The sequence below is a fragment of the Nuphar pumila genome, chromosome 9, assembly GCF_984573655.1.
Source record: "Nuphar pumila chromosome 9, dmNupPumi1.hap1.1, whole genome shotgun sequence".
NCBI classification, from domain to species: Eukaryota; Viridiplantae; Streptophyta; class Magnoliopsida; order Nymphaeales; family Nymphaeaceae; genus Nuphar; species Nuphar pumila.
Window position 1 is genome coordinate 15,691,806 of NC_143257.1, and position 17,095 is coordinate 15,708,900.

The 17,095-nt window shown below is 38.3% G+C and overlaps 1 protein-coding gene across 7 annotated transcripts in view; it reads right to left on the minus strand.

The window, feature by feature from the left end:
- Nucleotides 1–16,005, minus strand: part of LOC149828460 (CBL-interacting protein kinase 24-like) — a 97,463-nt gene extending 81,458 nt beyond the window's left edge. Inside the window, exons 1-9 of one of the 7 annotated variants that reach the window (XM_090017590.1) lie at nt 15,808–16,003; nt 15,371–15,663; nt 15,222–15,284; nt 15,044–15,115; nt 7,834–7,941; nt 7,665–7,739; nt 7,512–7,565; nt 5,507–5,632; nt 4,165–4,254 (exon numbers count right to left, since the gene is read on the minus strand). In XM_090017590.1, coding sequence (XP_089873716.1) covers nt 4,165–4,254; nt 5,507–5,632; nt 7,512–7,565; nt 7,665–7,739; nt 7,834–7,941; nt 15,044–15,115; nt 15,222–15,284; nt 15,371–15,538 — 756 coding nt within the window. In that variant the 5' untranslated portion in view covers nt 15,539–15,663; nt 15,808–16,003. Of the gene's footprint in view, nt 1–4,164; nt 4,255–5,506; nt 5,633–7,511; nt 7,566–7,664; nt 7,740–7,833; nt 7,942–15,043; nt 15,116–15,221; nt 15,285–15,370 lie in introns of all 7 variants that reach the window. The other 6 variants (XM_090017592.1, XM_090017593.1, XM_090017591.1 and 3 more) reach the window with 6 other exon arrangements.
- Nucleotides 16,006–17,095: the final 1,090 nt, after the last annotated feature.

The following is a 17,095-nucleotide window of genomic DNA, read 5'->3' on the forward strand; positions in this document are numbered from 1 at the left end:
TTGACCTTGCTTAATATTTATTCCGGGTGGTGGATCCATATAAACTTCTTCACTTAAACTTCCATTTAAAAAAGCATTTTTTACGTCAAGTTGATAAATAGGCCATTTTTTGGTTGATGCGACAGCTATTAAGGTTCTGACACTTGTCATACGAGCTACGGGGGCGAATGTTTCTTCGTAATCAATACCATATTCTTGGGAGTATCCCTTAGCAACCAATCTTGCTTTATATCGTTCCAACGAGCCATCGCTTTTAGTTTTAACTTTGAAGACCCAGCAACAACCAATAGGTTTTTTGTGTGAGGGTAGATCAACTACTTCCCAAGTATTGGCCTTTTTTAAAGCATTTAGTTCAACTTGCATTGCTTCAACCCAATGAGGTATAGATTTAGCTTGATTATAGTGGGTTGGTTCAAAATAAGAGTGTAGAGTTATCAAACATGCCCGATAGTTGGGAGTTAAAGAGTCATAGGAGACAAACCTATTTGGGAGTATTGATATTCTAGAAGAATGCCTAACTTGTGGTTCCTCAATGGATTCGGAAATTTGAGAGTATTTTTCGAGGGCACTAATAGGTTTTTCTTGATTTCTTCTTGAGTAAACATTTATATTGGCATTGCTATCATGAACATTTGTATTGGCATTATTATCATTTGAGAGTGTTATGTCAAGAGGGGATACCTCGTGAGTGTCATCTATGTTTTCAAGAGAATCTTCTTGTATGTCATCAATAAGATCATATAAGAATACATAATCAATTTCATTTGTCTCTTCTATTTTATCAAAACCGTTTTCGTCTTCGAGAAATGTTACATCTTTTGAAATATATAGTTTATCATTCTTAAAATCATAACATCTATACCCTTTTTGATTTTCACCATATCCAAAAAATACACATTCAATTGCTTTGGGAGATAACTTATCCCTTTTATGTAGTAGGACAAAACATTTGCAACCAAAAATACGAAGTCGATTAAAATCGGGTGAAAACTTAAAGAGTTTCTCATAGGGAGAAGCATTTTTTAACTTAGAAGAGGGCATTCTATTGATTAGATAGGTTGAGGTAAGAACGGCTTCCGCCCAAAATTTTTTTGGAATATTTCTAGACACAAGCAATGTTCTAGCGGTTTCTATAATGTGCCTATGTTTCCTTTCCGCTAGGCCATTTTGTTGAGGAGTCCTAGGACATGACTTTTGATGACAAATGCCATTTTGGCTTAAATAGTTTTGGAATTCGTGAGATAAGTATTCACCACCGGAATCGGATCTTAAAATAGATATGTTACTTTGAAATTGATTTTGAACCTTTTTATGAAAATCTTTAAAGAAAGTAAATACTTCCGACTTATGACTAAGGAAATAAATCCAAACATACCGAGTAAAGTCATCAACAAACGTAACATAATATGAATAACCCCCTTTAGACATAACCGGAGAAGGACCCCAAACATCCGAATGCACCAATTCAAAAGGCCTTGATGAGAAAAAAGATCTAGTTGGAAAAGGAATAGACTTCATTTTTCCAAAAATGCAATCTTTGCAATTAATTTCTTTTTCCTTACAAAATTTGTTTCCAAAAGGAAAGAGATACATTTTGGAATAACTTGGATGACCAAGTCTTTTATGCCAAGTTTCCATATTTTTTTCTTGGACATAAGAACAAAAAAAGTTTGTAGGGAGATCAAGATGGTCCATATAATAGAGGTCTCCCTTTCTATGGCCTTGCCCAATCCGCTTCCCGGACCGGAGATCCTGCACAAAGCAACCATTAGATGAGAAAGATATTTCACATCCATGGTCGGCAATTTGAGAAACCGAAAAAAGGTTTAAATTTAATTTGGGAACAACTCTTACTTTTGGAACACAAAAATTTTGAGAATCTTTAAAAGAGCCAATACTTGAAATTTTCAAAAAAGTTCCATCGGCCGTTGAGACACAAGAGTCCTTTGAATTGATGCAAACATCACTAAGTGCATTCTCATGAGGGGTCATATGAAAAGAAGCTCCGGAATCAAGGATCCAAGAATACGTACCGGGTGATGATGTCGAAGCAATGGCCGCACCCGATGTGGAGGAAGAAACTTTAAGCATTTGTTGGAGAGCCATAGATATTTGTCCAAGAGTTTCTTTAATGTCATTGTTTTTGCCTTCATCTTCTTTGGAGGTGGTTTCTTCAAGAGAGGCTACTTTAGGCTTGAAGGCTCCCATAAGCTTTGGACAAACGGGTCTAATGTGACCCGGCTCATTGCAATAATGACAAACAATCATTTTTCTTCCTCCATTGTAGTTCCCTTGTTTCCCAAAATGAGGAGGCTTATAGGTTCTAACATTGTTACCCGGTTTGGATACGGCAAGGACTTCATCAACATGCTTACTCATGCCAAGCCTTGTCTCCTCTTGAGTGATTTCGGCAATAGCATCCTCAATAGGAGGAAAAATAGATCTATGGAGAAGTGAGGATCTCACTTGCTCAAATTCGGGGCGTAGCCCAAAAAGAAATTGAAACAATCGCTCTTGTTCCATTTGTTTTTGTCTTAAATCAACATCTTCCATAGAAACCCACTTTGGCTCTAAAAGAGCCAATTCATCCCATAGTGAGTTAAGGGCACTATAGTAGTCTTGAATGCTAGAATCACCTTGCTTGGTGGTTCTAACTTTTTCTTGCAAGAAGTATGCTCTTGCAAGATCCTTTTGGGTATACATACCCCTCATAAAGGACCAAGCCTCATTGGCTCGACGAAATTTAGCTATATTAGCACATACCTTAAGCTCCACATTGTTCATAAACCACGCAAGGATTTTTGCGTGATTGCTTTCCCAATCTTCTACTTCCTTTTGATGATTTTCAATGGCCTTGAGACGAGCATCTCCCTCAAGAGCTTTTTCTTGATCTTCTTCCATTTTTGTGAGCATAAGCTTCGGTTCCGGAACGGCCCCCATGACATAACCCCAAAGCTTCTTCCCTTTGAGATTATTCTCCATTGCCGATGCCCACATCATATAGTTCTTTCCATTGAGTTTGAAAGAAAGATCAATCTTTGTCTCCATGATGTTGCCAAGAAGTGAGAAGATGTTCACCAAAATAAGGGATACACGAACCACACCTTTCCTTCAAGAATCGAGTGGCTCTGATACCATGTAATGAGATATTGCGGAAATATAAAGAGTGCATACAAGCACATACAACAATGAATAAAAGAGAAAATATCACAAGTCCACGAAGGGACAATACAAGCACAAGCCTTTAAGAAGGCAACAATATACAAAGCCTCTTATTGAAAAGAGAGAGGAGCTCTCCAAGATGAAAATACACAAGGGGATCACCCCTATTTATACAAGAGAAGGAGGAGGAAAAAGGAGGGCCAAAGGGCCTCAAAAGGAGAGCCAAAAGGGGGCTCCCATAGAGTCGTTGGGAGCCCCCAACGGTCACATTTGTGACCGTTGGGGGCTCCAACGACTTCTATGTTGGAGCCCCTTTTGGTCCTCAAAAATAATAAAAAGAAAAATAAAAAAATAAATAATAAAAATTACATTTGATCAAAAAAGGAAAAAATAGTTGTTTTCTAAAACAACTGTGAAATTACAAAAATACCCCTATCAGGTATTGATGTAATAAACAGAATATATATATATATATATATATATATATATATATATATATATATATATATATATATATATATGTATATATATATATAATAGGTACATTTCAACAGTACAACTGTGGAGCGGATGCGGAATGCTTAGGCGGCGTCGAGAGAGTCTTTTCCTTTGCTAGGGATTGTTTTAGAAAAACAATTATTACTTTGGACTGAAAATACTCTAATGTAAATTTTAAATTATTAAAAATTAAATTAAATGTCAATAGTTAATGTTATTCACATTTTAATTCAGTTATGATGATTGATTATACTGTAACCCGCACAAAATGTTTAACCCAAAGAAAAAGGTTGTTTCCGTTGTTTTAAAAAGAAAAAAAATCTTGAAATTTTGGATTGAAATTTTGTTAATTTCAATGACTGAAGATAAATGAAAGATGGCTTCTCATCTAGGAACTAGGAACTAGGAACTAAGAACAAAGAAAACAAAGAACAGAGAACAGAGAAACAGAACACTATTAAAAAGTTGGAAATAACAAAATAAAGTAGTTTACCAAATACTCACCGAAACTGGATCTGGATCCAGAATTTTATGTATCAATGATGTTGCTCCAGAGGAAAACCATGAAGGACAGGAAAACTTTGCTGAATTGATCTGCAGAAGAACCAAACAGAAAACTGTTACATTCCTGACAAATATATGTTAAAATATATATATAGTCTTGTTACAAATATCCAAAATACTTGATAGGGGTATTTTGGTCTTTTACATAGTTGTTTCTAGAAACAACTATTTAATTAGGTTAGTTTATTTTTGTATTTTTTTACTTTTTATTTTCTTTCTTTCTTTTTATTTAATGACATTGGGAGTCCCACCATAGAGTCGTTGGGACCCCCAACGGTCATAAATATGACCGTTCGGGGCTCCCAACGACTCTTTGTGGGAGCCCCCAATGGCCTCACTTCTCTTTTTCTTGTGTATAAATAGGGGCCTCTCCCCTTGTATTAGCATTGCTTTTTGAGCTCTCTTAAATAAAGTTCTTCTATTTTTTTACTTGTTGTATTGCCTTTTTAAGGCTTGGCTATTGTCTCATTGTACTTTGTGTTTGTATCTTCCTTGTGCCGTCGTGCACGTCCATTATTGGACTTTGTTAATGCTTGTTGCATTCTTAGATTATATTTCCACATACTTCATTACAATATATTCACACACACATGCATCCACACAAGGAAAAACAATCTTCATATGCAAAGGAACCTCATTCTCAAGGATTTGAGATTCAAGGCTCTCAAAGATGCTGAGGTTCATTTCCATTGGTGGAGGATCAAATCTTAAATAACTGGTTTCCAGTCTCTCTCTCTCTCTCTCTCTCTCTCTCTCTCTCTCTCTCTCTCTCTCTCTCTCTCTCTCTCTCGCTCTCTCTTATGTAAAGGAAGAGAAGTGATCTTCATATGCAAAGGAACCTCGTTCTCAAGGATTTGAGATTCAAGGTTCTCAAAGATCCTTGGGTTCATTTCTGTTGGTGGAGGAACAAATCTTAAATACCTGGTTTTCAGGCATTGTCGATGATCTCCAATATCTAGCTTTCAGGGATTTAAGATTTGATGTTCACTTTACCTTGGATCTAAGATCCAAGGTAATCAAACATGCCCTAAGTGAAAAAACTGCATCCATGAAACAAGGAAAACATTCACATAATATAGTTAAAACAATAACTCAATAATCTCAAAGAAGATATGTCATTGAACATTGGCTTCCCTATACAGGATTAAAGACCTTGCATCTATGTTTCAAGATTCACAAGAATCAGCATTTACAAAAATGTCTAAAAGAGGCAGCCTGAACATCAAAATAGTGCATAAGGCTTGGATACACCTTATAATTTGTCAAAATGAATAATTTGTACCTTTTTGTACAATGTTGGAAGATCTGTCTCATTGAATGGAAGATATCCTGCCATCAGAACATACAGGATAACACCACAAGACCAGACATCTGCAGCTGAACCATCATATCCCTTGTGGCCAAGTACCTAAAAAGTATGTTGCCTAGTGCTTAAAATCTTTGGAGTCAAACAGAACAAGTGAAAACTCAATTATAGCACAAACTTATTTAACTACAGTAGTATAATAAGATGAGAGGTGCAACTGCAACAAAGAGATATACTGACATCAAGCACAGGCCTTCACTTCTTTCAGTAGATAGTCAAGAGAAGTAAAACTCATTAGCATGCCACAAAAATTACAAGTAACAATGTTTGTTAACCCTTGAATTCTGGGTAAACGCATGGATAATGCCCCTTTTGCTTAATGGTGGTGACCTTCATTCTTATTATCATTTTGCTCCAGTACTTCAAGAAATTTGAACCAAACTAAGCATGCTAAAAATGGAAACCTTCAATTGAAACATTTTAGAAGGAGAAACACGAGGCAGGTTTTCCTTATTTTAGTATCAAAGAAATAATATAGTAAAGAAATCAAATGGGTAGGTGAGGCAATGAAACACTGCCTATCAAGGAATACAACACAAAGGGAAAACAAGCGATAAACACAACAGAGAAATCAATAAAGAGCTAATATGCAGTAGGAATACCATTTAAAAAATAGGCAAATCCAGTAAGACAGAAGGAATAGAAAAAGTGATAGTGATCCTAAATATAAAATGTCCCACAAAATGCAGTTAAGCATAAGCACCAAATTCATGACCTAGAAGGCAAATAGAAAATCCAATATCGTGAAACAGAATTAAAGTGTAATACCATAAAAAATAACATAGCTTTATCTATATACCTATAAGGTTTATAGGTCCTAAAAGAAATGATATCCAAGAATCAATAACTACAAAAACCGAACCAAGAAACGCAAAAAGTTTCCATGAATGTTATAACCGAAGAAGCACTCAAGTTCATTCCTCCTCAGAAATTATCAAAGACGCTCTGTTAAGGCCTATTGCCAAGCAACGTAATCCTCAACAAAAGCACTTCAACCAAGCCCAAAATAATCCATCATAGCTATTTCAGTTTTGCTCCTTTGAGCCAGGGTTCCTGTTTTGAAACCACATCTGAGTGGCAGTACTAAATATCCTTTAAATCTTTAGTGTTTTTACTGCTCTGTTTTTAAGATTCCCTGTAAATATAGGGCCAGAATTGTCCAAAACCATAGTTGTACAAATAACTATAATTATGCTATAATGCAAATAAGACAATTGGACCTAGAAAATCCATATTGGTGCATTCTCTAACAATATTCTCCAGTTTCATATTTTAACTAACCTTATTACAGAAGCTGATCCTTCTATTCTGTAGTAGATGGTTTATCTCCCTTCACCAAAATAGAACTAGATGAAATAAACAACCATGCTAAGATACATATATGTATATGTACATACATACACATTAAAGTACTATAAACAGCAACTAACTTTTTTTCATACACAGAACCACTATGCAGTTCATATATTTTCTACATCCCAGTCCAGTGCACAGGTCACATTCCTTATCCTCTAGTCACTAAGGTCGTACTGCTCACTGCAAGAACAAATCAAGCAGCCATATAATACAAACCCATACTGAACCCGTTTCATGGATAAATCAATTATAGATCTTCTGCTAAATTATGGTTTGTACAGTTATATTCTAATCTTTCTAGACAAAAAAAGTGGTATTCTTTGTGCAATATCATCCTCTGAAACAGCCCAAAATTTGTCACAAATGCATACATATCCCTGCTGTACCAAGCCACTTGGATTGTTGTAGAAATGAGCAAACTTTATACTAAATAAATTTGTTGACAGTCACAGCTACATGACTAACATTATTCCACAGTATAGGGATTCAGCACAGTGCAACAAATAATCAGGTAAAATACATCAAGCTCTGCAAAAATATGCAAGGCTGACAAAAGAACACTCACTTCAGGTGCAACATAATTTGGGGTACCACAAGTTGTATGAAGAAGGTCAATGCCCTGCAGATGGAGACATAACAAAATAAGGAAAAAAGACGCATGTCATTTGTAAATTTTTCTGGCACCAATTGATGAACAGAAATAAGTTAGGATTCTTACTTGTCGGCGTAATGCGCTAAGACCAAAATCTGAAATTTTTAATTTTCCTTGAGAGTCCAGGAGAAGATTTTCAGGCTACAAAGAAATTCAAACCTATCATATCATAGTAAAAAATTTGTACATGAAATGTCATATTGGAAAAAAAGGAACTCATAACTAGTAAAACTACCTTCAAATCTCTATGGTAGACTCCCTTTTTGTGGCAATAATCAACAGCATCAATAAGCTGCTGAAAATATCTCCGAGATTCTCCCTCACTGAGCCTCCCTTGGTGAACCTGTACATTAAGCATCATCAAATAAGTAGAGTTCTACTGACCAATCCATTGGTAGATATCAATAAACTCAATATGTTGATGTTGGCACAAAAAAAGGGAGACAAACAGTTTACGGTTTCCAGAAGATTGAAAAATCAGGTGCTATATAGTATAAGCAAACCAAACTCAAAACAAGAAACTTTTTAAGACCACTTCATTTGTTCAGTGAAAAGCATAGTCACCGGTATCGTTCAAGGTAACTTCTCAGCGAAGGTTTTTCTCAGAGATATTTTCAAAAAATGATTTTTCTCGGAAAAATCTCAGAAGCTTTAAAAAATTTAAATATGTAAATAATAATAAGAAAGGAAAATAATAGGTTTTCTACTATTTTTCTTGCAAAAAGTGTACAGAAACAAGTTTTTAAAGTTTTTAAAATATAAAAGAAACCAAAAATTAGAAAAACTGAACTTAAAATATATAAAAAATAAGAATTAAAAAAAATATCACAAAAATATCGTGATAATATCGCGATATTTTCATTTTTGTGCAATATTTTCAAAAAAGCAGTGATGTTGGTGACAGTGGTGAAAACCTTTGTTGAGAAGCAGTCATCGTACATATGCATATGCATATGGGTAGTTTGGTAACTACTTAAGAGGTCAAGGGCATTATTGTAAACAAGGTGTTTTAGTCTAATCTCTCTATTTAAGTGAGATTAGACCTAATGGGCATTAACGATTCTCTCTCTCTCTCTCTCTCTCTCTCTCTCTCTCTCTCTCTCTGATTTGCTAGAAACCCTAGCCGGCTTCAACATGGTATCAAAGCAGGACGCAACTCTGGGCGTCTGACGTGATCGATCCTCACGTTGATCGGGTGGCACTGTGTACATTGTGAAGAGAGATCTGGACAGCGTCCAAGGTGATCATTGTGTGCAACAACTACAGCGATCGCTGTGTACAGAGTGTACCGCGATCTGGTGATGTTGTGTACATCGTGAAGAGCGATCTGCGTTGATCGGGTGGTGCTGTGTACATCGTGAAGAGAGATCTGGACAACGTCCAAGGTGATCGTTGTGTGCAGCGACCACAGCGATCGCTGTGTACAGAGTGTACCGCGATCTGGTGGTGTTGTGTACATCGTGAAGAGAGATCTGAACAGCGACAAAGCTGATCGCTGTGTGCAGCGACTACAGCAATCGTTGTGTACAAAGTGTACCTCGATCTGGAACTTCTCCAAGCCAGCAGGAAGATGATCGGGTGGCGCTGTGTGCCAGCGTGAACCGCGATCTGAACAGCGTGAACAACCATGATCTGAACAGCGTGAACAGCGATCAGCCTCTCCAGCAGGAACGCTGATCGGGTGTGCGTTGTGCGTGTAGCAGCAGGGAGACCCCGACCGTGTCGATGGTGGCTGATGATGGTTGTGTGGATGTCGACAAGGCCTGCAGTCTCCATCATGATGCAGTTGTGGTATGCAGGTTGTCGGAATTTTTTTTTTCAGTCGTGGTATGCATCTTGTCGCAGTTTTTAAGGTAAATAGTTCAGATTTTATCAGGGTGATTAAAATCTGGTAGAATCGGCTTCCAATTGGTAGTTGGTGTGCACGTTTGTTTTGGATCTGAACAGCGTATTACAGTTGTTTTGTATATATCAGATTTTATCAGTATAATTAAAATCTGGTAGAGTCGGCTTCTTAGTTGGTAGTTGGTGTGCTCGTCAAATCCAAGTTTTTGCGTGGTTATATTTCCATGGCTGAAATGCAGAAGTCAGACATGAAGACCGAAACTGTCTGATTATAAAGCCTTTGCAAACCCATTTTCATATGGATCATCTGTAAGGTTGGATGAGACTAACTATGTTAGATGGTCGCGTACGTTCATGATGTCTGTTTCAGGGCATCATAGAAAACATATTTTGTTGGAAAATGAGCCTACGGACAAAACTGAAAAGTATGCTACATGGGAAGAGGACAATGATATTATAATGTCTTAGATTATGAATAGTGTGCAACCTCACATAGCCAACGGGCTTATTTATTACACCTCTACAAAACAAATGTGGGATAATTTGCAAGATACTTATTCTCAAGAAACTAATGTTAGTCGTATTCTTCAAGTAGATCAGGAGATCTATAAATTGCAGCAAGGAGAGCAAACTTTAGCCCAATATTATGCCTCCGTGAAGGCAGCTTTTGAGAGACTAAATGCTCATAGACCATTATGTTGTGACAAACAAAAACTACACCAGGAGCATACCATGGTAGCACGGTTCCAAAATGGCTTGTTAGTTGAATTCTCAGTTGCCAAAGTTCAGATGTTGACAGGCTCAGATGTTCCCACTCTTGTTGAGGCATATGATCGACTGAGCAGGCTTGCCCCCCTTCCTTCATCTCAATCGGAATCACAAACCTCTGCTCTGTCTGTCTCCTATGGCCTAGGCCGAGGTTTTCTTCCTAATTCTAAAAGTCGTGGACATGGTCGAGGCACGAGAGGACGAGGGAAGCTCCAGTGTACCTACTGCGGGAGATTTGAGCATTTAGAAGATAGATGTTTTGACAAGAATGGATGACCTCCCGCATCTTCAGCTAAAGTTGTTCCTACAGCACAAGTGGCCAAACCCGAGTCTCCCACTATTCCTCCTAGTGATTCGGTCACACTCACTCGTGCTGAGTATGATGATTTGTTGGCACATCTTCCATCTAGTTCCCCCGTGGCTGATATTGCATGCTCTGCAGGTGATGAATTATCTTGCCAAGGTAGTAGGTGGATTATTGATTAGGGGCATCTAGCCATTTATGTGGAAATAAATGTGACTTCAAATTTGCATAGTGTTGCTAATCATAAAAAGGTTGTTCTTGCTGATGGGAATTCCTCTCCCATTGTTGGCCAGAGAAATATCTCCATCTCCCCTACTCTTTAGTTATCAAATGTTCTTCATGTCCCTTCGTTCCCTCAAAAATTGTTATCTGTTAGTTGTGTTGCAAAGGAATTGAATTGTCAAGTAATATTTGATCATGCTTGTTGCACTTTTCAGGACTTGCTGACGGGAAAGAGGATTGGTGGAGGCTATGAGGAAAGTGGAGTCTATTATCTACACCAACCAATTGGCTATGTTCATTCGGCCGTTGAGTCCTCTTCTAGTCTGTTTCTTTGGCATCATCGTCTTGGTCATCTTCCATTGCTTAAATTGCGTAGAGTTATTCCTCATATCTCGCCGACCACTACTCTGTTGTATGAAGCATGCTAGCTTGGAAAGCATCATAGGAGTTCATTTTCGTCTAGTCATAGTCCTTCAAGTCAAAATTTGTTTGACATGTTGATGTTTGGGGTCCAAGTAGAATTCCTAGTCGTTCTAAGTGTCGTTATTATTAGTCATTATAGATGATTTTTCCAGATTATCTTGGGTATTCTTGTTAAAAGATAAGGCTAAAGCTCCCATTATTCTCAAATCCTTGATTATTAAAATAAAAACTCAGTTTAATTCTTGTGTCAAAATGGTTCGCACTGACAATGCTCTTAATTCAAATCATGTGAATTATTACAATTTTACAAAAATCTTGGGATCCAACCTCAGACTTCTTGTCCTCATACCTCGCAACAGAATGGAGTAGCGGAGCACAAGCATAGACACATTCTAAATGTTGCTTGTTGCCTTATGATTCAGTCTAATATGCCTGCGTCTTACTAGGGAGATGTGGTTCTAACTGCAGGATACCTAATAAACCGTATGCCTTCGACCTCTGTGGGGGATCGTATTCCCATTCAAATTCTCAGACCTAAAACTCATCTTTTCCCTATCTCTCCAAAGGTGTTTGAATGTGTGTGCTTTGTTCATAAACTTGATCCTAACCGAGATAAATTGTCATCCCAATCTATAAAATGTGTTTTTGTTGGGTATCCCAAGCACCAAAAAAGATATTGTTGTTATGATCCCATATCCCAAAGAAAGTATGTCAGTGTGGATGTTTCCTTTGTTGAGTCTATCCCATATTTTTCTAGTACTTCTCCAAGAATACATGCTAGTCAAGGTGATTCATTCTCTCTTCCCGTTCCTCCTTTTCCATTAGAGTCTGTCAGTCTTGAGCCTCTTGTTCCCAGTTCGACTCCGTCTCGTTACAAAAATCCTCCTGTGGTGTACACCCATCGAGCTCCACCCAACTCTATGCATGTGCCATCAGCTTCTCCAGAGGTGAGTGTTCCTGACCCTACTAACGATCCTCTTATTGATGCTGATTTACCTATTGCTCTTCAGAAAGGAAAAAGGCAATGTACACTTCATCCTATTTCTCAGTTTGTTTTCTAGGCAAGACTTGGTGAAAATATGAAGAATTTTGTATTAGCATTATCTGTTGCATCAGTTCCTCTCAATCATCATCATGCTCTTCTAGATCCCAAATGGGCGAAGGCCATGAAGGATGAAATGGATGCACTGCTTTCTCGAAAAACATGGGACTTAGTTGATCATTCACCTGAGGCTAATATTGTTGGTTGTAAATGGGTATATACTATTAAGTATAACTCAGAAGGATCGATTGAAAGGTTTAAAGCTCGCCTGGTTGCGAAAGGCTATACTCAAACTTATGGGGTGGACTTCTTTAAAATATTCTCTCATGTTGCTCGTCTTGGGACTATTCGTCTTGTTTTGTCCATCGCAGTGCACCATGGTTGGTCTCTATGTCAGCTTGATGTGAAAAATGTCTTTCTGTATGGAGACTTGGAGGAGACAATTTACATGCAACAACCTCTGGGGTTTGAGGTTCAGGGGGAGTGTCAGAAGGTATGCAAGTTGAACAAGGCAATCTATGGTCTCAAACAGAGTCCCCGTGCGTGGTTCTCCAAGCTGGCTGAGGTCATGTCAGCATTTGGGTTTGTCCGATTTGCCTCTGACCACTCTTTTTTTATTAAAAAGACTTGCATAGGGATTGTGGTCATGATAGTACATGTTGATGACATTATAGTCATAGGAAGCAGTGAAAAAGACATTTTTGAGACAAAGTCCCACCTTTAGAAACACTTTGTGACTAAGGATCTGGGACCACTCAGATATTTCTTAGGCATAGAGGTTGCAAGGAGTAAAGAAGGATTGGTTCTGTCACAGCGAAAATATGTCTTGGACCTGCTGAAGGAGGCAGGGATGTTAGGTGCCAATCCTGCAAAGATTCTTATGGATCCCAAGTCTCATCTGTTTGATGAAAAAACAGAGTATGTGGACTGTAGCCATTATCACTCCTTGGTTGGCAAGCTATTATATATGACTGTGACCAGACCTGACATATCTTTAGCTGTGGGCAAGATAAGTCAATTTATGGACAAACCTACAAAGGCTCACTGGGAGGCTGTAATGATGATCCTCAAATATCTAAAGTTCTCCCCTGATAAAGGATTATGATTTAAACAAAACCCTTCTTTAGATGTTACTGCCTATTCAGATGCAGATAATGCAGGGTCGATTGTTAATAGAAAGTCCACAACTGGATTATGTGTGTTTGTTGGAGGGAATCTGGTTACTTGGAGAAGTAAGAAACAAACTGTCGTTGCCAGGTTGAGCGTCGAGTCAGAGTATAGGGCTATGGCTCAAACTGTTGCTGAGATGATGTAGGTTAAATTTGTGTTGACTGATCTCCAAGTAAAAGTCTCATTACCTATAGAGATGATATGTGATAATAGAGCTGCTACTTATATTGCAAATAACCTAGTGTTTCATGAACGGACAAAGCATATTGAAGTGGATTGTCACTATGTACGTGACCTGGTCCAGACTGGGTACATTTGCACCAAGCACATATCTTCAGAGAACCAAATTGTTGATGTCTTCACAAAACCCTTAGCGAGTTCAAATTTTTCAAAATGTTGTGACAAGTTGAGCATTAATGATATATATGCTCCAGCTTGAGGGGGAGTGTTGAGAAGCAATCACCGTACATATGCATATGCATATGGGTAGTTTGGTAACTACTTAAAAGGTCAAAGGCATTATTGTAAACAAGGTGTTATAGTCTAATCTCTCTATTTAAGTGAGATTAGACCTAATGGGCATTAACGACTCTCTCTCTCTCTCTCTCTCTCTCTCTCTCTCTCTCTCTCTCTTTTCTCTGATTTGCTAGAAACCCTAGCAGGCTTCAACAACCTTCATAAGAGAACAACTCCATAAAATTACATGAGCTCATGATCTATGATGACACATGGTGAACTTGTGACAACTTCACGATGTTTGATTATTTTCTAAGTACAGACATGGAACAGGTTTTCTTTTTTCCTCCCCAGATACCAACCCCTTAGAATGCATCCATGCTCCATGTGGCTGTGCATGGTTGTAGGCTTGTAGCCTTTAATATGATATATCAATATGAGGAACATTATATATCCTTTGTCAAAGATACAACAAAATTCTGAAAGCAGAAGAAGATAAATATTTCAGGAACAAAAAGGGAAAAAAAAGAAGAAAAAATTATCCGTTGCTTGTTTATCTGATACCTTCTGATCCCAAGAACAAAAAGAAAGAAAAGAAGAAGAAATCGTCTGATACATTCTGTTGGAGATATAAAAAAAATGAAATGCTTTATGTCTGAATTGGACGGTCTCTATCCATGGTGAATGATGTTGCACTGGAGATTAGCCTAGGTTTGTGCTGAAATTTCCAATCATTTCAAATGTATGATGCAATATTTACAACACGCTGTTGATTCTATGCTCGGTTCTGGTTGAAACCAGCCTACATACCAAAATACCCTAATGTAGCTAAAGATCTAAAAGAAGACAAGTGTGCTCATGGACTCCTTTTAAGTGTAGACCCATGCGTGACAGAAAATATGGCAGACACTACAAAGAGTTTGAAGGGAAGATATATGTAGATAGACTCATCAGAACAAAGTTCTTCCCAGGTAATTGTAATTGAATAGGTGCAAACACACAACTGTACAAGAAGAACAGAGGACGTCTAGTTCAAAAACATGACTTTCATACTTCTATGAAACTTGGCACAGCAAAGGACCACCATTTATCAAGATCTTTTATAAATCATTAAGATTCAATTTTCCAATTCATTTAGATATCTGAACTGCGTGATACTAACTTGCATCAAGGTGGTGATTTGAGAGTATATAATTGTAGCTTCGAATGACTTACAATCTGATCAAACAGTTCACCTCCGGTGACAAACTCCAGAATCATATATATCTTTGTCTGACTTGCTAGAACCTACAATGGCATCATGAGTCAACCAATTCAAGAACACTTCCCCACAAGAGAATTATTAGATAGTTGAATATCAGACATCCATTTCAAATCAGCTCAAAACCATTACCTCATGCAACCGGACAATGTTGGGATGTCTAACAAGCTTCATGATAGATATCTCCCTCTTGATCTGAGACACAGGAGATTGGAAACGGCTTAGGTTATATGAGATCAACCGAATCAAGCACACCAATGGAACCAAGCACGGAAGGCTACCTGATCGACCATCATATGCTTTAGAATCGTGCTCTTTGTAAGCACCTTCATCGCGACGCTCTCACCGGTCTCCGTATTCCGGGCGAACTTTACCTTCGCGAAGGTGCCCTCGCCGATGGTCCTCCCCACCTCATATTTCCCAACCTTTCTCGTCACCACCTTCGGCATTTCGCGTCCCTCAAGCAAATACTCATCCGAAACCCCCAACAAGGGTGGGGGGATAAGAGAATTGGGGAAGGAAAGATCCCTGCCCTTTGTCCAGGAGCTATCAATAGGTTCTCTGAAAGAAATTCCTGAAAACCAAAAAAAGTTAGAAAGCAAGCCAACCATTTTTCATCCCAAACCGATAAAAACGGGATGAACAACGAATACCCAACACGGAACAATCATGAAACAGGGTGTAAAGATCCAACTTGTAAGGAAAGAATACTTCCTACAGTAAGCAGAGAGAGGAGGCGGCAAAAAACGAGCTTCTCGGTAAGGAAAGCAACCAAGATCACGAAAAAATAATAGAAACAAGACGATTTTCTCAGAAACTCTTCCTTTCTATATATATTTATATATATGGAGAGAGGTGCAGAGGGTCGACAATTCACTCGCTCTGCTCACAAAAAGGCAAAATTATTGGAGTCATGAAAGATAAAAAAAAACAGTGGAAAAAGAAGAGAAAGGGAGAGCGGAAGGCGAGAAAGGTAGCGTGGTCGCTTGTGTTTCCACAATTCCGGTCTATGGCTCCACGTTAATAAATGTGATTCCGGATCACAGCGGGTCCACATTATATGCTGTGCTGACATGGACATCCATCATCAAAAAGTAATTGCTCGGAAAAAAAGGTCCACCACATCTGGGTTTCAGGACACATTTTGCTGGGCCTGAGATTTGACATGTCACGTACCCCTCAATTTTTGTCGGACTTATAACGACAGTTAGGGGTGTCTTGGGTTTGGTTGACACCCAAGTGAAATCAGACTTGATCCCAATTTTCGGGTATGGTATCCGGGTCTGAACTTGAGTTTAACCAAACTCACTATGAGAGAAATCATACCCTTTTCCGACAAGAACTACCTGAACTAGACCGGGGTCATAGGTAAAATACTATTTTTATCATTTTTACATTAAAAAATTATGGGTCTTAATCGGAACTAACGTTGAGACCATGTCTGGTATAAAATTTCACAAACTATACCGGGATTCACGTATTAATCAGAATTTTGGGTCCGAATGCATGTCTTAAACAAGTCTTCTTATTTATCACCATACCCGAACCCCTATAGGCAAAGGCGTAGCTGGTTGGGTGTTTGGGGGAATGGGACCAGTCCTGCGTCTCGAAACAGTTAATTTTTTTTTTAAAGCCCAGTCCTAACCCAGCCCTGATTTTATATGAAATAGATTTTTATCCATGTTTGTAGCCCAGCCCAGCCCTGACTGCAGCAAATAGTTTGATTTGTCCATATGAAATAGATTTTTATTAATAATTGTAGCTATTTTTTATTTTATCTCAAAAAATATATATATTGAAGGCACTGCCCCCGAACCCCGACTATCACACACATTTTTTTTTTTGCTACACCCTTGTTTGCGCCCCCCCCCCCTTCACATGAATCCTAACTACGCCACTGCCTATAGGGTTTGGTACGGGTCAGCTTTTGGTAAACTCGACCCCCTGACACCCCCAATCGCGAGTCTATGCGAGTTAAAAGCTGGATGTTTTTTTTTTCTTTTTCT